This window comes from Sus scrofa, chromosome 12 (assembly GCF_000003025.6).
Source record: "Sus scrofa isolate TJ Tabasco breed Duroc chromosome 12, Sscrofa11.1, whole genome shotgun sequence".
Taxonomy (NCBI): Eukaryota; Metazoa; Chordata; class Mammalia; order Artiodactyla; family Suidae; genus Sus; species Sus scrofa.
In genome coordinates, this window is record NC_010454.4 from 39,795,482 (window position 1) to 39,816,818 (window position 21,337).

A 21,337-nucleotide genomic window follows, 5' to 3' on the forward strand; every position below is an offset into this window, starting at 1 on the left:
AGAGGGACGGAGAGACCCCGCAGCCTTTTGCTTCACTCCATATCCTTCCCTCCCCCCGCCTCCAACAAACACCCCAGGTTCCCTCAGTACGCCTGTCCTTTGACCCTTCCCAGTTCAGTCACTGGACAGGCGCCCACTGTGTGCTTTGCACGGTGTGCTCCAGGCGGCATCCAGACTCTACTCCAACCGCTAGAGGACTGACAAAGGGTGGTCCCTCTCACCCTTCACTGCAGCAGTGAAAGGAAGACAGAGCCGGCTAGCAAAGCAAAGCTAATCCCCGCCCAATGAACGACCTCCGTCCCCTACAAGCACCGCTCCCTCTCCTCTCCTCTCCAGCCTGGGAGACGCCCCCTTTTGCCTGGGTCGAGGGCAGAATCGCTTTGTATTTATTCTAAAACAGGCATGGTCAGTGTCATTCACTGTGGCTAGTTAACATTTAATGAGCATGTACTATGTGCCAGTGTGCTCCAGGCTTTGCTAGCATCTTCAAATTTAATCCTCACACTACTCTGAGGTGGTCTTGTTTCCCCCATTTTTACAGATAAGGCTGAGAGAGGCTGAGTGACTTGGTCTTAAATGAAGTGTAAAATGGAATACAAAGATGGGGGGGCGGTCTGGGGAGTTCCTGTTACAGCTCAGAGGTAATAAACCTGACTAGTATCCGTGAGGGCGAAGGTTCGATCCCTGGCCTCATTTAGGGGGTTAAGGATCCAGCATGGCCCTGAGCTGTGGTGTAGGTCACAGACGCAGCTTGGATCTGGCGTTGCTGTGGCTGTGATGTAGGCCAGCTGCAGCTCTGATTCAATTCCTAGCCTGGGAACTTCTGTATGTCACAAGTGCAGCCCTAAAAAAAAAAGATTGGCCTCCTGCAGAGCAGCCACCACTGAACTTGAACTTGGCTTAGTGCCACAGTTCATTCAGTGGGGCAACCTGAAGCAGACACACCACGGTGCTACAGATGAGAGAAGTTGGGAGCCACTTACAGAGGTTTGAGAAGGGAGTGGAGGAAAGGGGCCTAGGGTCCTGAAAATGAGGAGAGGAGGCTGAGAAGTTGGTTGAGAAGTCACAGGGGCCTTGATTGCCAGGTAAGGAATTTGGACCTAGCCCTGTCTGGCTGGGGAAGCCTAGAAGGCCTGAGCGGTTTTGAAGCAGGACAAAGTGGCCTTTGGGTGCCTGTAGGGCAGGGAGGAGGAGCAGGGAAGCAGGGAACATCTCCCAAGTATTTTAACTCCCGGGACCCAGCATCCGTGCTGTGACTTTCCGTTCTTTTGTTCTTTTTAGTACTCTCAGCCCAGCTCTTCACAGGACCATTTTCCACCTCTCTGCAGGCTCTGCATTTTACACACACCCCCAGTCGCTCCCCATCCTTCTCCTGTCCGTCCACTGAGCCTAGTGGTTCAGAACCTGAGCTTCGGAATCAGGCGGATCTGAATTTAGATCTAGGCCCTACTACATGCTGTGTGACTGGGGGCAGGTAACTTGAACTCTCTGAATTCTGCGCCTTATTTGTAAGAGGGAGAGGTGATCAGCGGTCCCCAGGGCATAAAGGAGCCTGTGGTGTGTCAAGTCCCTAATGCAGGGCCTGGAGTGGAGTCTCCCTGTGTGGCCTTTAGTTCTCCCTCTCTGTTTTGGAGACACAGCCATTCAGAGGGAAGGGTGAATGCCTCCTTGGCAAAGCATTTCCGGGTAGTCTAGAAAGGCTCCCAGGTGCTGGGGCGGGGCTTTGAGAAGGGCCAGGGCAGCAACTAAAACAATTACAGGGCCTAGAAGGATCGAGGCCCTCTCCTGGAGTACCACTTTTGTTCTGGAGACATCAGACTTACTGCCCCTGTGGGATGGCAATGGGGTCACCAAGAAACTCCTAATTTGATTAAATTGTTCAGGACACTGCCAATCTCCCCACTGTATCTGAAAATCTTTCATCCTGACCCTACCCAAAGATCCCGGCTTTATGTCTACTCCCCCAGCCATGACCCTCCATTCTGGTTCCATTTCAGCCCAGAGGGGACTAGAAATAAGAAAGCGTGTAATGCTCACACACACCCAGTGGCCAGGCTGCTCAGAACTCTCACCTTAGCTATGCTAGGGGCACACAAAGCCACAGGTTCATTATGAGGCTTCGCGTGGGTCTGCAGCAATACGTCTTTTTAGGGCTGTATCTGCAGCATATGGAGGTTCCCAGGCTAGGGGTGGAACTGGAGCTGTAGCTGCTGGTCTATACCATAGCCACAGCAACGTGGGATCCGAGCTGCATCTGTGACCTACACCACAGCTCACGGAAACGCCGGATCCTTGACTCATTGAGGGAGGCCAGGGATTGAACCTGCATCCTCATGGATGCTAGTCAGATTCGCTACCCACTGATCCACGACGGGAACTCCGATGATTGGTCATTTAAAGCATTATATTTTCTATAAAAAAATAAACCCATGGTATTAACATAAATGTAAACTGTGCCTGAATTTAAGGCTCTGTTGAGTCACTTTGGTTTGTGGCCAGTCACTTTGGGCTGGGAAGTTACGCCCCTAGGAGCCTATTCTGTGATCCGGAGTACCTCGGTGAAAAAATGAGAGGCTCTGTCCTCAGACTGTGGCTCTGGTTCAGCTGAGGATGCCTGAGGTGCAAGCTGAGGCTCCAAGGAATGGGAGGCAGAGGCCCACCCACAGCATCTGAACCCCATACACGGAGTGGGACAGAGAGAACAAGGACCCGAACCTACCACTCCACTCTTGCTCCATCATAGCCGAGGGTCCCACTGGCTTTCAGACTCTCTGGCGAGATCCTGGGGTCTCTTTTTGCACTCCTCTTTGGCCTGTGGCATATAGAAGTTCCTGGGCCAGGGAACAGACCCAAGCCACAGCGGTGACCTGAGTCACAGCAGTGATAACACCAGGTCTTTAACCCACTGGGCTACAAAGGAACTCCGATCAGATCCTGGGCTTTGACAGGAAGCGGAGAGTGAATGAAACAAGGGAGGGAAGGCCAGGGGCTAGACTTGCACATCGCCCTCTAACACCTACCTGGCGGGGAAGGGGGGTAGTGGAGTTCTCTCAGGCTCAGAATGTTGGGGCGGTCCTGTCTCAAAAGGATCCTCCCGGAAATTAGGTCCATCTGGGTCCATCCAAACCCTAAATTAGCCTTCCCCTTGTTGGCAGCATCAAGAACGGCAGGGCAAAAGCTAAATGAGAAACTGAGACGGCAACTTTGGAGCCAACTCGGAAACTTTTCAAGAAACATCCTTGTTGCTAATAACGTCTGGGGGCTGGTTGGGATTCTAGGATTAGTGTTCAGGAGATAGAAATGGGTAACAACGGGGGAGGTGTGATCTTTCCCAAGTGCCACACCAGGTATTAAAATAAACAGGCTCTTGCCTCCTGGAGCTGGGGGTGGCAGGGAAAAGAAATCTGGGTCCAAGCAAAACCAGAAAAAGCATCAATACATTGAGGTGGGAGTAGGAAGGCTCCAACCTGGGAGTCCTCAGCTGTTCTCTGGCTTCAGATACAATGTACCTGCCATCTCAGTATTTCCTAGTTGCCATGGGGAGTCGGGGCAGAGAGGCTGGCGCGATCTCAGGGGCAAGTCTGCGGCCAGGGTGCCCTGCTTTGGGAGACTGAACACACTGGGATCTGAGGGGCTTAGCAGGGCTGGCTGTTGGTCTGGTGGCACAGAGTGGGGAGGGGCTATCACAAATCTCCGGTGGGCTGAAGGGAAGCTGTAATGTAGCAATAAGGACAGAGGGAGCCAGAAGATTTAATTTTGCCCCACCTCACCTGAAATATGGGGATAAAGCCCTCAATTCACACGATGGGCAGAGACCCGGCCTGAAAGTACTTGAGCCTTTTTCAACTTCTAATGTTTCTACGTGAACATTATTGTAGAAGAGGAAGTCTTACTTGGGCTATTATTCTCAACCCTGCACTTTTATTTTATTTACTTATTTATTTTTTTGGTTGCCCCTGAGGCACATGGAATTCCCAAGCCAGGGATCAGATCTGAGCCGAGGTTGTGACCTAAGCTGCAGCTGCGGCAACGCCGGATCCTTAACCCACTGTGCGGAGCCAGGGATCAAACCTGTGTCCCAGCACTCTGAAAACGCCGCCAATCCCTTTGTGTCATAGCAGGAACTCCTCAACCCTACACTTTTATTTATTTATTTTGCTTTTCTTAAGGGCTGCCCCTTCGGCATATGGAAGTTTTCAGGCTAGGGGTCAAATTGGAGCTACAACACCAGCCTACACCACAACCACAGCAATGCAGGATCCGAGCCAAATCTGCAACCTATGCCACAGTGCACGCCAACGCCAGACCCCTCCTTAACCCACTGGGCGAGGCCAGGGGTCAAATCCCCCTCCTCATGGATCCTAGTTGGGTTCGTTAATCACTGAGCCACAAAGGGAACTCCCTCGACCCTGCACTTTTAGAAACACCTGGGGAGTTTTCTGAACTGTAGCTTGCCCCAAGCCCCACCCAGCTGGCCCAGAAGAATCATCGTCCTCTCGTGAAAGCTCTTGGGTGGTGGTCATTGTTCATCCCAAAGTTGAGTGCCTCTGCCCTAAGGAGTTTCTTGGTCCAAACTGACACTCTTAGCTGGTGAACCCAATTAGATCTTAGTAAGGCCCATCCCCTTTCACATCTTTGAACCTCCACAAAGACCACACTGACCCCATTCCTCCCCAACTATTATTCCGATCGCAACTTGGGCTAACTGCAGCCCAGCACGCGGACACCACCCAAGAGTTACTAGCTGCTGAAGGGTTTGTTCACGCTGTTTGGACATCCATGCAATAAAGGCAGTTGCCATGGTATGCACTGTGCAAAGCACCTTAGCACTCACTCTGCTGGTGACAGAGGTTCAGGGACTTGTCCTGGGGAAATGTGGCATTAGAGCTCTGAGCCCCCTTCCCCCACTTCAGGTGGTGAGAGACTTCAGAGGTGGTCCACACATCAGAAGCAGGGGCTTCTGATCCCACCCGGCTCATGTGTCCCCAGCAGCAGGTGATTAGACCTGAACCCCCTGGGAAGCTTCCTTGAAAGCAGCACTGAGACTGTTCACCTGGGAACATGCAGGCCTTGCAGGCTTCTATAAATTGATTAGTGAAACGTCTTGGGTGAGAGGACAGCAATGAGAAGCTCTGCTGTGCTCGTCTGCCCCTGTGGCTGGCCGGCCGCCCCGGGACCATCTGCTTGGGGTCCTAGCAGGCAACTTGCCAGGGAAGACGGATTGCTCCTCTGAGCACTCCCTGCCCATGGCAAGATGCCTGTGGTGGTGACAGTGATAGGAGGCTTGCTTAAGAGATGTCTCAGAGACACTGGACTCTTCTGCAGGCCAACCTTAAGATTTCATCTGGCTAAATCCCTGGGAGGGCTGGGGAAGGCAAACGGAAAGTTCTAGTAGCATGGTTTTTAATGCTCCATCCCTCCCTCCCCTGGCCAGCTGTGTTCTGTCCTAGAGTGTCAGTTCTGGGAACAAAGTATAGAGCACAAACTTCACTTTGTGGAAATGAGTTTATTCACGAAGACAAAGTCGAGCTCCCCACACCCCCCACCCCGGGTCCCAAACAGATCCCACCAACAAAAGAATGATAAGCATTCTTCAGGTAACACTTATCCCTACCCCTTCTCTGCAGAGGCCCAAGCTTCACAACACAGACACACAAAACAGGCTCGGGTGAGGACAGACACTCAGGGAATCTCTGACCAGCAAGAGTTCTGGGTGTGTGTATACTCCCCTGCCCTCTGTACGACACCAGCTGACGTTACAAGGACACACGAGCCAGAGGAGAGGGGAATGCAGGGCAGGCTCCACTCCGCTCCCCAGGTCCCAGTTCGGCTGAGCCTGAAATGGGCCCAAAGAGAAGCTGCAGTGGAGGCAGCAGGCTCTGTCTCTTCAGGAGAAAGGTCCTTCTCCTAGGGGCAGAGTCCCTCCCTTTTGGCTCAGGGGCAAAGCTGGAGGCAGCGTCCCCAAGGCTCAAAGGCTCAGTGGCTGAGAACAGCAGCTTTCCCACTGCTGCCGGGGAGGCCAGAAGCCTGGTGTCGGGGCAGGGGGACAGATCTTGGTGCAAACTGTCTGATCTGCTTACCCCCGACACATCCTCCCTCCGGAACTAGTTTGCTTTGAGATGAGAACGCTGCATTTGTAGTGTGGACCTTCATCATTGCCTCCATCCAACTGAGTCCATGAGGAGCGCCAACAGGGGAGCCTCACCCACCTGTTTTCCCACCCCACCTGTCCCCCCCCATTCCTGGGCTCGAGGCGTGCCTGAGGGGTAGTCAGCGAAGGACCTAGTTCCTGTCCCTCATGCCAGGAATTCTCTTGGAGATTCTCAAGGCTTAAGAAACTGCTTTGGGGAACCTGCTCCCCCAAGCTTTGCAACTGGTATGAATTAGGGTCATTTCACTCGCGATGGGGTTGAGGGGTAGTTTCTGCTCTTGATTTCTATGATTCCTGCTCCTAGACTCACTCTGAGGTCTGAGTCCTATATGAGGCCTTTGGACCTCAGAGCGCCTCTGCTTTGAGCAGGGGCATCTGAGAAGCAGTTTTGGTCATAGACCCTGGACCCTGGATCCTGGCCCTGCCAGGCCACACAAGGGGCTGCAGATGAATCAGTGTAAACACTGCTAAAGAGGCCAGTGTTCGGGGCACGAAGCATCCTCTGACAGACCACACCCAATTGTCCAGGGGTGGAGTGCTCCCATCTCCCAAACCTGTGAGAGATGACAAGAACCACCTGGCCCTCAGAGGTGATCTCAGTGGCCTTGGAGCCTAAGCAGATCAGAGAGCTGATGGGATCAGGTGAACCTGTGGCATCCCTGCCCCCACCCTGCCCCCGCCTCAAGAACTGTGGCCCAGGGTGGATTAGCTACTCTCCAAGTCCTAAGAAGGTACCCTGGTCCACCTGATGCCATTGAGTGGAGCCCAAATCAGTGCAGAGCGTGAGAAGAGCCATAAAGAAGCAGGCACAGAAGAGGTAAGACAAAGGCATTGAGGGAAAGGAAGTTAATGAGACGCTCCTGCAGTGAAAACCCCACTGACGGGCATTTAGGAGGCCCAGTGCCCCCACTGCTACTGAATGGTTAACAGGCCTCACGCAGTAACATCCTATGTGCCTTTTATCTTCTTCCTTTTTAGAAAAACAATGTTGGGGAAGTTATTACTTAAAGTTTGTTTCAACTCTGAATTGGACCTGAGAGTTAAATCCAGAGCAGGAGGTGGGGGACGGGCATTTGGGCTCTTGTTTCCCATCTCCCTTCAGATTCCTTAACTGATCTGTGGATTGGATCAGGGGAAAGGCATGGAGCAAGTTCTCATTGTTCTCAGCCTGGGTGCTGACAGGCTCTACCCTGCACCCTGAAGCATCATTCAAGGAAGCCCACCATTCCCAAGGAGATGCTAATACGGGGCAGGGGGAAATCAATCACAAGGAAAAGGAGTTTGGAGAGGAAAAAAAGTGACCAGGGACAAGGCTGCCACAGATAAAAGAACCCCTAAGGGTAAGCAACAAACTGCATTTTTTCCTCCAGGACTCTGCAATTAATGACAGTAAGTTGTTTAAACGTTTCTAGCAGTTACACACTATTCCCTCAATTTCTCATATGTACAAAAATATAAACAATAAAGTGCAGTTTACGTTTCAGTGACACTTTTCCTTGCTTTAATATTTTTTGTTTTTTACTGCTTTTGAAATGAGCTCTCAATTACAAAATATCAAACTACACTCAAAAATGCCAGCCACTGGCACAGGGTAGAGAAGCCCATGATAGGGACAGAGAGCAGCAGGTGGCAAGAGGTGGGAAGTGATTGAAGCAGTGGTTACAAACGTTCACAGGAAGCTAAAACTATCCAACAGGTTGTGCCCTAATATTAGCACAGGTTAGACTAGTCACTACCTTGGCAGGTGGCCTCAGTGCATACAACTTCTTCCAATTAAGAGTTCTTGGCTTGCACCGATTGCAGGGTGGCCGGAGGGCACTGGACCAGTCTACTAGTTTTTCAAAATGCTGTCGTAGACCTGGTAGATGTACTGGGAGACCTCAGGGGCTCTACACTTCAGCGACAGCTGTTGGGAGGAAAAGGAGAAGGAAGATTAGCACAGAGGTTGGCGTTAACTTGAAAGGTGCCCAAGTACTCAGTGCTCCTTCTGATACTAGGGGAGATGAGCTTTGATCACGGTGTAGCCAAACAAAGAAACCATGTCAACAGGTTCTGTGGGTTTCAGAATTTCCATTTAATCAATGTCAAGCTGCACCGTGTCTCCACCCACATTCTATCTAAGTCTGCAAGGTTAGGAAATAATCCAGACAAAAAAACATGGAAGCCTCTGACTGGAGGGGAACAGATGCTCTACCGTTCTGCTAAGAGCCCTGGGGATTATTACCAAATGAAAAGAGAAGGGTTAAAACCCTTAGTCTGCCTCAGCCTCTGTCTGACAAGGATGGTTATTTTGGTCCCAATTCAGGAGGGTACATAATCCAGTAAAATAAAAACCTAAGTTAGACAGCTCCAAGGTACTGGTCCTTCCTGTATAACACTGAGGAGAACATCAACTGTTAAGGAGGAAAAAAGACCCAACACGAAAAGACATTTACCGAGTGTAACTGTACAGCAATTTCTGCCAACAGCTTAATCTTTCATTTTCTGCCTCTTATTCAGGCCAATCAGATACTTCTGAGAACACTCTACTTCTTTTAGCCTAACAATTACCAAATTAAAATTAAAATGTTTTTTGTTTTGTTTTGGTCTTTTGAGGACCAAACCGATGGCATATGGAAGTTCCCAGGCTAGGGGTTGAACTGGAGCTGCATCTTCGACCTACACCACAGCTCACAGCAAGGTCAGGGATTGAACATGCATCCTCATGGATCCTAGTCAGGTTCATTACTGCTGAGCCACAATGGGAACTCCTAAAAATTTCAATGTTAACACTGAGCCTTTCACTTTTGTAGGTGAAGTGCAAGATTTAAACCTCGATTTGGATACTTGAACTGCACCAGTTTAGGCAAAACACTATTATCTGCTTTCTGTGTAACTGACATCATTGCTCTTGTCTATTAAGATAGAGTGACAAAAGCTGTCTTTAACGATGTTATCACCATGAAACTCTATTATAGATCATTTTACCTCTTTATTCTCTCATTAGAGACTCTGGATGATTTAACATACTACAAAAGGTTAAGAGTATTTTTGGAAAGCGTCAAGATGATTGGTCAACCCCAAATTTCTTGCGAACACCCGTGTTCTCAAAATTTAGTGAGATTTAAAAAACAACCCCAAGTCAAACAGAAGAACATCAAAAGAGGCTCTATTTACAGCTTTAATATCCAGCCTCTAAGGCATTTCCAAAATTGCTGCTTGACATTAATCACTAGGAAGACAACTCTGATAAATGTAAAACAAAACAAATGTACAACTAATTTAAGAACATAAATACAAACAGAAAACAGCTCCCTACTTTGGTCAGATTTGCAGCTATGAGCATTTCCCTGACTTTCAAGATCCCTATAGAGGCAATCTGTACGTCCTCCTCCACAGCCTCTCTGCTGTCAATGTTGTAGAAAATTCTCCTGGGGAGTATGTGGGTTCAGAAAAGGAGGAGGAGAGGAAACTAGTTAAATCCTAGACTAAAGAGGGGGTAGTTTCTTTTGCCCAAAATACTGTCCTGTATTTTTGCACATCTTTATAGCAATACTGAAACTTCCAAACAGTTGGAGGCCCATTTTTTTCCTCATGAGTGATAAGGAAACATTGCCTTCCTCAAAAAGCCCAATGTGCCAAGGCTGGCACTGGCGGGGAGTCATGGACTGGTCAGGCCTGGACCCTGAGAGTTTCAGCTGCTCTTTGGAGGGGGCAGAAAGAGGAGGAAGATTCCGTCTCTGGACTGTTATTTCACCTCCCTTCCTAGACATCCCTGCCTTTAATGAAGGGTCAAATTTAGACTTAATCTCATCCCTTGGCTTTCCAAGTACTGTAGCTAAGACAAGCTAGAATAAATTTAAGTTTTTTCCCCCTAAATCCTAAAGACAGCAAAAGGGAACATAATGAACAAAGAAGCTAAACAATCTGATTTAGGACTCTGGGTGTCATTTCACTTGGCTCCTAAGGGAAAAGAAGCCTTCCTAGGGTTTTAACTTTTCAATTGCCAGCCTGCTTACGTGACACATCTTTAATAGCAACCACTCAGGAACGCCAGCCATCTAGACTCATCAAGGGAAGGAGTCACTTCTCCTGGTGATGGAAGCCAAGGTCTTAACACGCTCACTTCTGGTTTATAGCCTGGAGCACATACTTCCTGAGACAAATTATCCTTCCAGGTGAGATATAGCTACTTAGAGATGTGAGGCTGCTATCTTATAGGATAAACATACCTTCTTAATTAAAGACTGTAAGGATGCATTAGTACTAGCTCAACCAGCTTCCTTTCCACCTTAATATCCAGCTGAGATCGAATCAATGGTATAATAGGTGTTCTGGGTGATGGGGAGAAGGGAATGGACCAGGGCTGTGTTAGATGCTGAGATGCCAATTTTTTTTTTTTTTTTTTTTTTTTTGCTTTTTAGGGTCGCACCCATGGAAGTTTCCAGGCTGGGGGACGAATCGGAGTTATAGCTGCCGGCCTATGCCACAGCAACGCCATATCCGAGCCTTGTCTGCAACCTACAGCACAGCTCACGGCAATGCTGGATCACTGACCCAATGAGTAAGGGCTGGGACTGAACCCGCAACCTCATGGATACTAGTTGGATTTGATTCCATTGCACCATGACGGGAACTCATGAGATGCAAAATTTAGATGGTTTAGTGGGCAGAGGGAACCTAGTTACCAGATGGATGGAAAATAAGAAAGGGGTCAAGGAAGCATAAGTAAATTCACCATTTATGAATATGAGGGAGGAAGGGAGAAGGGTATGGCTATAAAAGGGCACCCTGAGGACAAGATCTCACTGGACTTCTTATAACTGCATGTGCATCTACATTATCTCAAAATAAAAAATTTAAAAATATATACAGGAGGAGATGTTCTTCAGCAGGTGAATGTAGAAATATGTGGTCCACCCATATAGCACACTACTACTCAGTCATACAAAAGAACAAACTATTAATGCGTGCGACAACTTAGGTTGTCGAGGGTGCTGAGTGAAAAAAAAAGTCTCAAAACGATACACGCTGTATGAATTTAATTTATATAACACTCTTGAAATGACAAAAGTATAGTAATGGAAAACAAACATCCCAGTAGTTGCCAGGGGTTAGGTCTAGGGTGAGTGTCTAACTATAAAGAGAAAGCAAAAAGGAGTTTTTTTTTGGGGTGATGGAACAGTTCTGTACCCTGACTGCGTCGGCGGTTATACGAATCTATGTATACGATAAAAATTTCACAGTACTTTCATAGATTTCATAAGTACACTCCTGAAACAGCAAGATAAGAGTAATGATGTAAGAACTGGTGAACATATGAATAAGGTCTATAGCTAATAGTATTGTACCAGCCATCAATTTCCTGGCTGAAAAGGTACTATGAGTGTAAGATGTTCCCCATGAGGAAAACTGGGTGAAAGATACATGGGAACTCTATGGACCATTTAAAAAACTTTTTGTTGTTGCTGTGGCTCTGATGTAGGCCAGCAGCTATAGCTCCGAGTAGACCCCTAGCCTGGGAACTTCCATATGCCACAGGTACAGCCCTAAAAAGACAAAAGACAAAAAAATAAATAAATAAAATAAAAATAAAAAACTTTTTATGAGTCTTAAAAGTTCAAAATAAAAAAGCTTCAAAACATTTTAAACAAACTATGTGATACTAAGAGGTCCTACTCAAAATTCTCACCATCCTTATAATGACTACAAAGAACAGGAAGGTAGGAAGTGCTGCAATATCTGCATTTTTTTTTTTTTTTTTGTCTTTTTTAGGGCCACACCTGCAGCATATGGAGGTTCCCAGGCTAGGGGTCCAACTGGAGCTACAGCTGCCAGCCTATGCCACAGCAACGCAGGATCCGAGCCACATCCGTGAGCTACACCACAGCTCAGGGCAACACTGGATCCTTAACCTGCTGAGCAAGGCCAGGGATGGAACCCGAGTCCTTATGGATGCAAGCCCAGTTCGTTAACCGATGAGCCACGATGGAACTCCGAGATACCTGAATTCTAAGCACAAGTCACTTACCATAATTTACGTGACTTTGAACACACGTCACTAAACATTCTTTTTTTTCCTTCTTTCCTTTTTTAGGGGCGCACTTGTGGCATAAGCAAGTTCCTGGGCTAGGGCTGAACTGGAGCTGCAGCTGTGGCTTATGCCAGATCCTTAACTCACTGAGTGAGACCAGGGATCAAACCCGCATCCTCACAGAGACAATGTTGGGTTCTTAACCTGCTGAATCATGACAGGAACTCTCACTAATCATTATCATTATTATTTTTTGTTTAGGGCTGCACCTGCAGCATATGGAAGTTCCCAGACTAGCTTGAATTGGAGCTGCAGCCACTGGCCTACACCACAGCCACGGCAACACTGGAGCCTTAACCCACTGAGGGAGGCCAGGGATCGAACCCACATCCCCATGGATACTAGTAGGGTTTGTCACCACTGAGCCACAACAGGAACTCCCCCAGTGTGGTATTAAAGGAAGGTTTCTGAAGTCCCCTTACAGACTGTGCCAAGTGTTTCCCCTCTTGCCTCAACTTTTCAATACACATTTAGGACATACAGTGCTGCTAAAGAAGGCTGGTGTGTCTAGGACTCCGATATCCTCAAGTCCAAAAGCAGGAACGAGCTTGAAATGAGCTAGGAAATCCATCCTCTAGCAGCTTGCTATAGCATACATACACAGATGTGCTGGATAAGACTAACCAGTACTAAGAAAGTGGCCATGTTTTGCGAGCAACTCTGTGTACACCAGGAGAGTCGGAGGCACTCTTGTTGCCAGAGGTATGGTGCCCATTGGATGGAGCAGGCAGTGCAAGCAGGAGGGTCTTCTAAGGAGGCAACTGGGGACTTCTTAACTGACTGATTGTTTTGGATATTTGGGGTCTCAAGCACCTCCACCAGGTCTTTCCAGGATGCTAAGAAAAATGAAAGGCTCTTACCTCCCTCCTTGAACCTATCTCACCCATTCTGAGAAAGGCCTCACCGTGTAATTGGGATTTCCTGGCTGGATACGTAGTTCGGCCAAAATCCAAATGCCGTTAGTAAGCTTCAGGGATTGGTACAGCATGTCTTGCCCTTCCACATTCCTCTTGGCAATAGTATAAACATTGTTGTTTTGCAACTTGCTGGAAACAGTGTCTAGAAACACAGATTCAAAGTTCAACACCTTTAGTTAAAATACCAAACAAATGTACCATGAGCCATGTGTGCCCAAGTCCTGACAAGCGTACCTTTCAGAAAGCCCTTCCCCCACAGGAGCAAAGAGTGAGGAAGAGGCTCCCAAAGTGCCTGCCTATCACATTCCAGGACAGAAAACAACACAGTGCAACCAAGCATTAGTGTAAGAATTACCTGTGGAGACGATGATGGGTCTAAGGAGGTGGTCATCTTTAGGTGCTAGACAGGCAAAAATGCACCAAAGAGAACAAAGATAGAAATGGGGGCATGGGAGTGTCACAGTGACTTCCTTGTCAGGAATCATTTCTGGAAGCTGGTCCCAGATCCATGGGGATACTGACAATCAAATCCACACCCCTCTCAAGTAGCTACTACTTCACCTGTGAGCCACTCTGGCCTCAAGTGCCAGGGTCAGGAAAATTGCAGTGTGGAAAGTTGCAGAAATCCTGCAAGTCAAATTTATTAATCTGGAGGTTTAAGTTTTTTTCTTTTTTTAAAAGTAGGCAAATGAGGAGTTCCCGTCGTGGCGCAGTGGTTAACGAATCCGACTAGGAACCATGAGGTTGCGGGTTCGGTCCCTGCCCTTGCTCAGTGGGTTAACGATCCGGTGTTGCCGTGAGCTGTGGTGTAGGTTGCAGATGGGGCTCGGATCGCGCATTGCTGTGGCTCTGGTGTAGGCCGGTGGCTACAGCTCTGATTAGACCCCTAGCCTGGGAACCTCCATATGCCGCGGGAGCGGCCCAAAGAAATAGCAAAAAGACAAAAAAAAAAAAAAAAGTAGGCAAATGATTTCTTAAGCCTGTGGCCCATACGATGCCCCAAATTAATAATGAAACAAACTGTCTCAACAAAAGACCGAAGTTGCCCAAGGATGGTTGCACCAAGGCCCTGGTAAGCCCCACTGCTGCTGCCAGTCAGAGTGGAGACCTTCATAGTCATGAACCCAGGGTAAGAACAGGTTGGTGTTCGGGGTCTTTGCTGTAATTACAGCATCAAAGAGACGTGTGAAATTCTAGTATTAAAGGTCATTTCTCTTTCCTTATTCTCTCATGCTAAAATGAGGTGCTGCAGCATCAGAGAAAGAGAACCTTTAAAAATAGAAGTGATAAACAATACTTTTTTGTCGATAGTATATTATGTTCACTTCTGGTGAGAATTCAAATTACTAAGGAACTAAATTCTTTCCACATAAAAGTCTGTCATATTTTATTGTGTTCTCTAGGGAAAGGATGCTGTGTTAGACGGTCTTTTTTGCACTCCTAGAGAGTAAGCTCTCTGAGCGCCGGGATCCTAGAGTTTTTCATTACTGTGCTTCCCACAGTATCTGGGACAGAATGGGTACCTGACTCAGGTTTTAGAGATGCTAGAATGTACACAATGCCACAGGTATTAAAACACACACACACACACACACATCTATTTACTTATTTTAATTTTATTGCAGTACAGTTGATTTACAATATTGTGTTAGTTTCAGGTGTAGAGCAAAGTGGTTCAGATCATTGTGTGTGTGTGTATGTATATGCACAAACACACATACACATTTCCAGGTTCTTTTTCCATTATACATTATTCTAAGATATTGAATATACAATTCCCTGGACTATACAGTAAATCCTTTTAATCTACTTTATAAATGGTAGTTTATATATATTAATCCCATACTCCTAATTTATCCCTTCTCCCCCTGCCCTCTCCCCTTGGTAACCATAATTTTTTTTTTTCTCTGTGTGTGAATCTAAAAACCATCTATTTAGATGTTGTCTAATTTTGGAGGTGGTTCTTGCCTTGATGCCTTCCTTCCATATTCAAACCACCGAGAGCTCAGGGGAGGAGGCACTAAAGCTCCTTCATTAAACAACTGCACCACACTCACTTGTGACTTAATTTCCCTCCTTTTATGTCTAAGGTTTTCACAAACACCAAGCAGAGTAGTTATAACTCAAGGACTGGCTCTCTTTGAGGAGCCAAAAAGTATATCTCAGGGTAGTTACATGCAAGACTGCTGGAGGACGTGGCCTGAATATGCTTTTTAATTACATTCTAGGGGGTCAGGCAGTTCTGGTTGTCACCTTGGTTCCCACAATGAAGGGCTCTCGCAGCTTAGACTGGGTTGCTAGGCAACATCACCAGCTGGAGTTTGGCTAATGCCTTCTGACAGGACTGTCTTTAACACAAGAGGGACTGCTTTAAGTTGTAAAAACCATTCCCAACTTTCAAGGCTCTTGCCCATTCCCAAGGAAACAGAAAATACACATAGTAGGAGCTTTTGGTAAAGTCCACCTTGTTGCATAGGTGCATGTTCTAGGCAATACATATGGCAAGGCCTCAAAGCCTAGACATCTCGTGATTTTACCACCTCAGTAAGAGATGACAGGCTAACAAATGGAAGCACACAAACACACATACGCACTCACCCCTTCCAGAAATAGAAAATGCAGCAAACAGCCAGGTAGCATAAGCACGTTGAATGAATGGATGTAACTTTAGTGTGCTTGGAAGCATTCTGGTTAGGAACCTGGCTCTGCTCCTGCTGAAGGGGCTGTACTGTGATTTCTAAGAGAAGGCTGAATGGAGGGAGAGTTCTATAACATGAGTATGTGTGAGTCAATTATTTTTATTATTATTATTTTTTGCTTTTTAGGGCCACACTTGTGGCACATGGAAGTTCCCAGGCTAGGGGTCGAATTGGAACTGTAGCCGCCAGCCTACACCACAGCCACAGCAACACGTGATCCCAGCAGAATCTGAGACCTACACCACAGCTCACAGCAAGGCCAGATCCTTAACCTACCGAGCAAGGTCAGGGATCGAACCTGCATCCTCATGGATACTAGTCGGATTCTTTTCCGCTGAGCCATGATGGGAACTCGTGTGTGAGTCAATTTTTATAAACCTTAGATATTAGCTGGGAGCTAGAGTGTATGTCAATGGCAGGATAATCAGACTCTACTAAATGAACCTATGAAGAATGACACTGGGAGCCAGATGTAAGGTGGCTTCCCAGCTAGATGGGATGTACTTCCTGATAAGGTATCACAGTTGTTTTCTTGCTGTTGTTGTTTTTTAAAGGATCTGAACTCCTTGGGAAACGATGGGATCTTACAGTTGTGAGACTCCGAGAACGAGAATGTAATGCTAAGATACTGCAATCTCCCCTAAAGGATAGTTTTAAAAGATGGTCAAACATAGTTACGCTGGCTTCAAGATGTGATTTCTTTTGGTTCATGTGTCTCCTACCACAAATTTGGCTTTGGGTCTGAGGCCTAAAATCTTAGAAGGTGTGATCTGGTCTTCCTTCCTTCACCTTCCAACTTTAGCTGTGGTCACACTTCTTCCAGCAGCCAGGAGGGTGAAGGTCCTCAGAGTGGGCAGGGGGAGCATTGGTACTCATTAGCAAGTTCAATACCATGATGCCCGCTGAAAAGAACACTTTTTACCACTTGAACAGCCAAACTATATTTAAATGCTGGCTGGCAAAGCATTTGCATTTATGAAATGTTCCAAAGAATGGGGAGAACCATGACCAAAAAAACCCCAGAACTTACCCTCACCTAGTCCCTGCACCAGAAGAAACATTTGTCCCTTACTAGACTGCTTAACTAGTGACTATACATACAGTATTTCTCTGAGCTTTTCACAGTATAATAAACACTTGATTTAAAAAAAAAAAAAAGGTTTGTGGACTGCCTGCCAGGAAGATTACTTTCTGGTTATGGCTAGAGATGCAACTACATCTTGTACACTTAAGACCGTGGTCCCAGATATGTGCTAACCCCAAATGCAGCTGTAACATAAGCTGTAAAACAGATTCATACAGACCACCTGAGCAGAAGAGATGAAGAGTGCTAGGAAGCCAGGAAATCCATACATTGGTGCCTTTCTGATTTAATATTTTCTAGTACTTACACAACTGGTGGCACCATAAACATCCTATCACACACCTACTAAGATCTGATTAATTATTAAGGTTAGGAAGAGGGTTTCTTTTCTTCTTTCACCTCTAGAAGAAACAGAAGAGCAAAAGTATGGAGTTCCCGTTGTGGCTCAGTGGTAACAAACCCCAACTAGTATCCACGAGGATGTGAGTTCGATCCTTGGCCTCGCTCAGTGAGTTAAGGATCTGGCGTTGCCAAGAGCTGTGGTGTAAGTTGCAGACGAGGAGGCTTGGATTTGGTGTTGTTGCAGCTGCGGCCCAGGCTGGCAGCTACAGCTCTGATTCGACCCCTTGCCTGCGAACTTCCATATGTCACAAGTGCAGCCCTAAAAATAAGGGGGAAGAAAGGTAAAAGCTCAAGGCTAGGCTGGTCAGTACTTTAAGGCTGTGACTTCCTGTGGCCCTCAGAGCATTAGCTCCATCTGTCAAATGTCTACTCTGGCTCAGAAAAGCTATTTAAAGTGTTGGTGCTATTGTGATTAGAGCAGATCAGCTGGAAAGGACAGTATTTTTAGCTCTTAGCTAGACCCAGGGTGTTGAATCAGAAGGCACTAAACCTGAAATGTTAATAGAGCCCTCAGACTGGAAGGAAATGTAAAGGCCAGGGCACTCCAGACCTTGGGGTGGAGGCAGAGGAAAAGATACAATTAATTGGAGCAAGTGGTTTTGTAAGAGATTAGCAGTGATTCAGTGTGGGAAATGATGGCCTTGGGCTCCTGGAGAAAACAAAGTGGCTGCCCTCCCCTCTGCTCCATGTGCCACACAGCCATAGAGCCGTGTATCACTGGAAAACTGATATGCTGGTATTTGGAGCACCCAAGGCAAGAAGGAACTGGCACAAGGCCATGGCAGAACTGATCAGAACTGAATCTGCTCTGGGAAACTGTTCTAGTTTACATCAGAAGACACAGCCTCACTGGGACAAAGGCCAGATACCCCCTCTTTGGCAAGATCATCAATGTACACCAAAGTGTAATCTGGAATCTTTTTCTATTACTCTGGGAGACCAGATCCAAACTTCCATTTTCTTTTTTTGAAAAACTATGTCCTTTTCATATCGGATCTCTGAAATTAAATCTGCTTTCCAATTACTCCAGCCCTTCCCTGCTCTCCATAGGCCAGAGGTTCCCAGGTTGGGCATGTTCAAGGAACACTGGTGTTCCATAAGGTGCTAATGATAAGCATTTTGTGATTTTAAATTCCATAGTCAAATAAATTCAGTTAACGTTGAGTTATACTGGTTTCCTCAACGAAGGAGGCCTCGGCTCCCAGCGTGCTGATGGGCAATGCAGGAGCTCCTAGGAGGTACACATCACACCCTGTATTTTCCAACTTTAGGGGACCACAGAACCCCTTTTCTGAGGGACAAGTGTTCTCAGGAACATAATACAGAATTGCTGCCTTAGGACTGGCTACACGAGGGTGCCTATAACTAAGGGCCCGGTCTATTCCAAGCTGGTACAGAGACTGCTGCTTTAACAGTATCCACTCTGGTTCTCGCCATAAGCCACTGTGGATTCTGCACTTAAAGCTTCCTGAAAAACAGCTTACACTATGGAAAAAGTTGCCCAACGTCCCATACTCATCACATGAGGTTTGTGGTGACTAAGCGGGAGCCTTGGAGAGAGAAACAGATGACACCATCACCTACCTAGAAGATGGCCAAAAAAGCAGCTCAATTTAAGTACTTTTGTGGTGTGTGTGTAGAAACTCAGCAAAAATTTGGTTTTGTTTAATAACTAAAACCAGTTAGGATGAGAAACCTAGCCCAAGAATATGTTCGAAAGAAGGCCAATGTGGTATGCCTGAAGAGAATCAACTAAACAGTCATTAAAATGGACATTATAGATGACCACTTCCTCAAACACCTCTCCAAGGGCTCAGGAGAAGCCCTGTAAGAAGAGATTTGTCTGAATACAGAGGATGAATGCATCATAGAGACCCCCCATCAAGTTTTAAAAGAACAAGCTGAGAGGACAGCGAGCTGTTTTCTTTCTTTCTGTACTGCCTCTTTCCCCCACAGCAATGCTCCAGCAACAGTGGGAGGAGGGCAGCGTGCCGGAAGGAGGAAATGCTGGTGAATGAAGAAAGAGGCAGCACTGACCAAGCACCAAAGCTCCCTTTCATTCAAACTCATAAAGCCTGGTACTAACCTCAAAAAAAGAGAGACTGGGACAAAGGAAAGACCCTGAACGGCCTAGAGCTCCTTCGACTCCTGAGGAACACTTCAGTGAGGCAAAGAGCTATGGACTGATAGCTGCTACTGTTCCTCCTCTTGGGTTTCCTCTTTGATGTTTTCTAGTGCAGTAATAAAATTAACTACAAAAGGGACTGGAGCTTTTTAAGGGTCATTAAAGAGGTTAGTATCATCACGTGCAAGCCCACGCAGGCAAGAAAGAAAAAGGCTACCAACTAGGCTCTAATAAGCTATGAGGTATTTTTTTTTTTAATTCAGTAAAGCACATGAAAAGGTGTTCAATATTATCAGAAGAATGCAAATTAAAATTATAATATGATCTTACTACACTTCAACCAGAAGGGCTAATATTAAAATACTAAAACTGACAGTTCAAAGTACTAAGGACAATGCAAAATAACTGAGACTCTTGTTAGGGGGCTAAATGTCAAAATAATGGTGTTATCAAGTGGGAAGAGGCATGTGGAAATCTGCTGAGATGCTAAATATATTCCACATCTTAATTTGGTGGTGGATACATACATATGTAATCGTAAATCTGTTAGCTCATTAAGTAAATCCAGTACCTACATCAAAACATGCCAAGTTTATGATTAACAGATGAAAACTAATAATATATAGAATGGATAAACAAGGTCCTACTGTATAGCACAGGGAACTGTATTTGATATCCTGTGATAAACCATAATGGAAAATGATACACACACACACACACACATACACACTCTAAATCCCTCTGATGGATCACTGAGTAACTCTGCTGTACAGCAGAAACCAATACAACATTATACGTCAACTACACTTCAGTAAAATAAATGAAGAGGTCGGTCAAGAAAAGACAAAATTTTCAGATATCTCGAATATACTAAGAGGAAAATGAAGTTTAGAGGCATCACTCACCAGCATTTAAATGACATTCCTTAATCTGAAATTGAAGTTCATTTTCATTGGGAATATCCTTCCATGTTGCAAGGAAGACCTGGCGCTCTGTATGGGGAAACAGAGGGAAAGGATGGATGTGCACGATCTGCCAGTACTCTGCTAAGGCCTTGCCACTGCTCCTGTGGAGTGCTGGCTCTTGCAGTACAGCCAGCGGGAGACTGAGAAAGGAGCCAGTTCTTAGCTATGCAGAGGTGCTACACCCCAGGTCAATTAATCCTTCAAGAGTAGCACTAAGATACACCAGAAAAGAGTTAGTTTTGGCTCTACTGCTCTCCTATTTGGTTTTCAGTAAGTCTTGTGACCTTTCCAATACTTAGTTTCATCATGTATTATTACATCTGCCTACTCTACCTAAAGAGCTATTGTAAGAATCAAACCAATGAAGTGCCTTACAAACTTAGAATATACCAACATAAGCTAGTTTTATCAGATGTTGGCTTCCTAAGTAAGAAAAAGATAAGTATCAACAGCCACATGGGGAATACTCGATTCTTATCTTGAGACAGTAGGAACTTACAGGGCTAAGTGTTAGATCTGCTTGTATTATCGCAAGTCATTATAAAAACTATTTCTGCTTTGTAATTTTGGAAACAAACTCAGAAAAAAAAAATTAAGCACCTTGCTACAGTCACACAACTGATAAGCAGCCAGGCTGAGATTCAAATCCACATCTACTTGTCACCAAGCCACTTACTCTGTATGCTGGGGTGACTTGCTTATTCAGATAACAGGCATTGTGATTTAGAGACCAATAGCAAAACAGGATCAACTGTGACTCAGGTGAATACATATTTAGCAATTATTAGAGCTTTAGAATAGCTTTCCACCATTTTTTTCTTGTCTTTTTTAGGGCTGCACCTGCGGCATATAGACGTTCCCAGGCTAGGGGTCGAATCGGAGCTGTAGCTGCTGACCTATGCCACAGCTCGTGGCAATGAT

General features: G+C 46.2%; 1 protein-coding gene across 4 annotated transcripts in view; it reads right to left on the reverse strand.

Moving 5' to 3' along the window:
• AP2B1 (adaptor-related protein complex 2, beta 1 subunit) overlaps nt 7,624–21,337 on the reverse strand; it is a 137,697-nt gene continuing 123,983 nt past the window's right edge. For 3 of the 4 annotated variants that reach the window (XM_021066144.1, XM_021066143.1, XM_021066145.1), the window contains 3 exons: nt 20,357–20,443; nt 13,129–13,283; nt 7,624–8,057 (listed from right to left, as the gene is read on the reverse strand). In XM_021066144.1, the coding sequence (XP_020921803.1) occupies nt 7,983–8,057; nt 13,129–13,283; nt 20,357–20,443 (317 nt within the window). In that variant the 3' untranslated portion in view covers nt 7,624–7,982. 4 annotated transcript variants of the gene reach the window in all.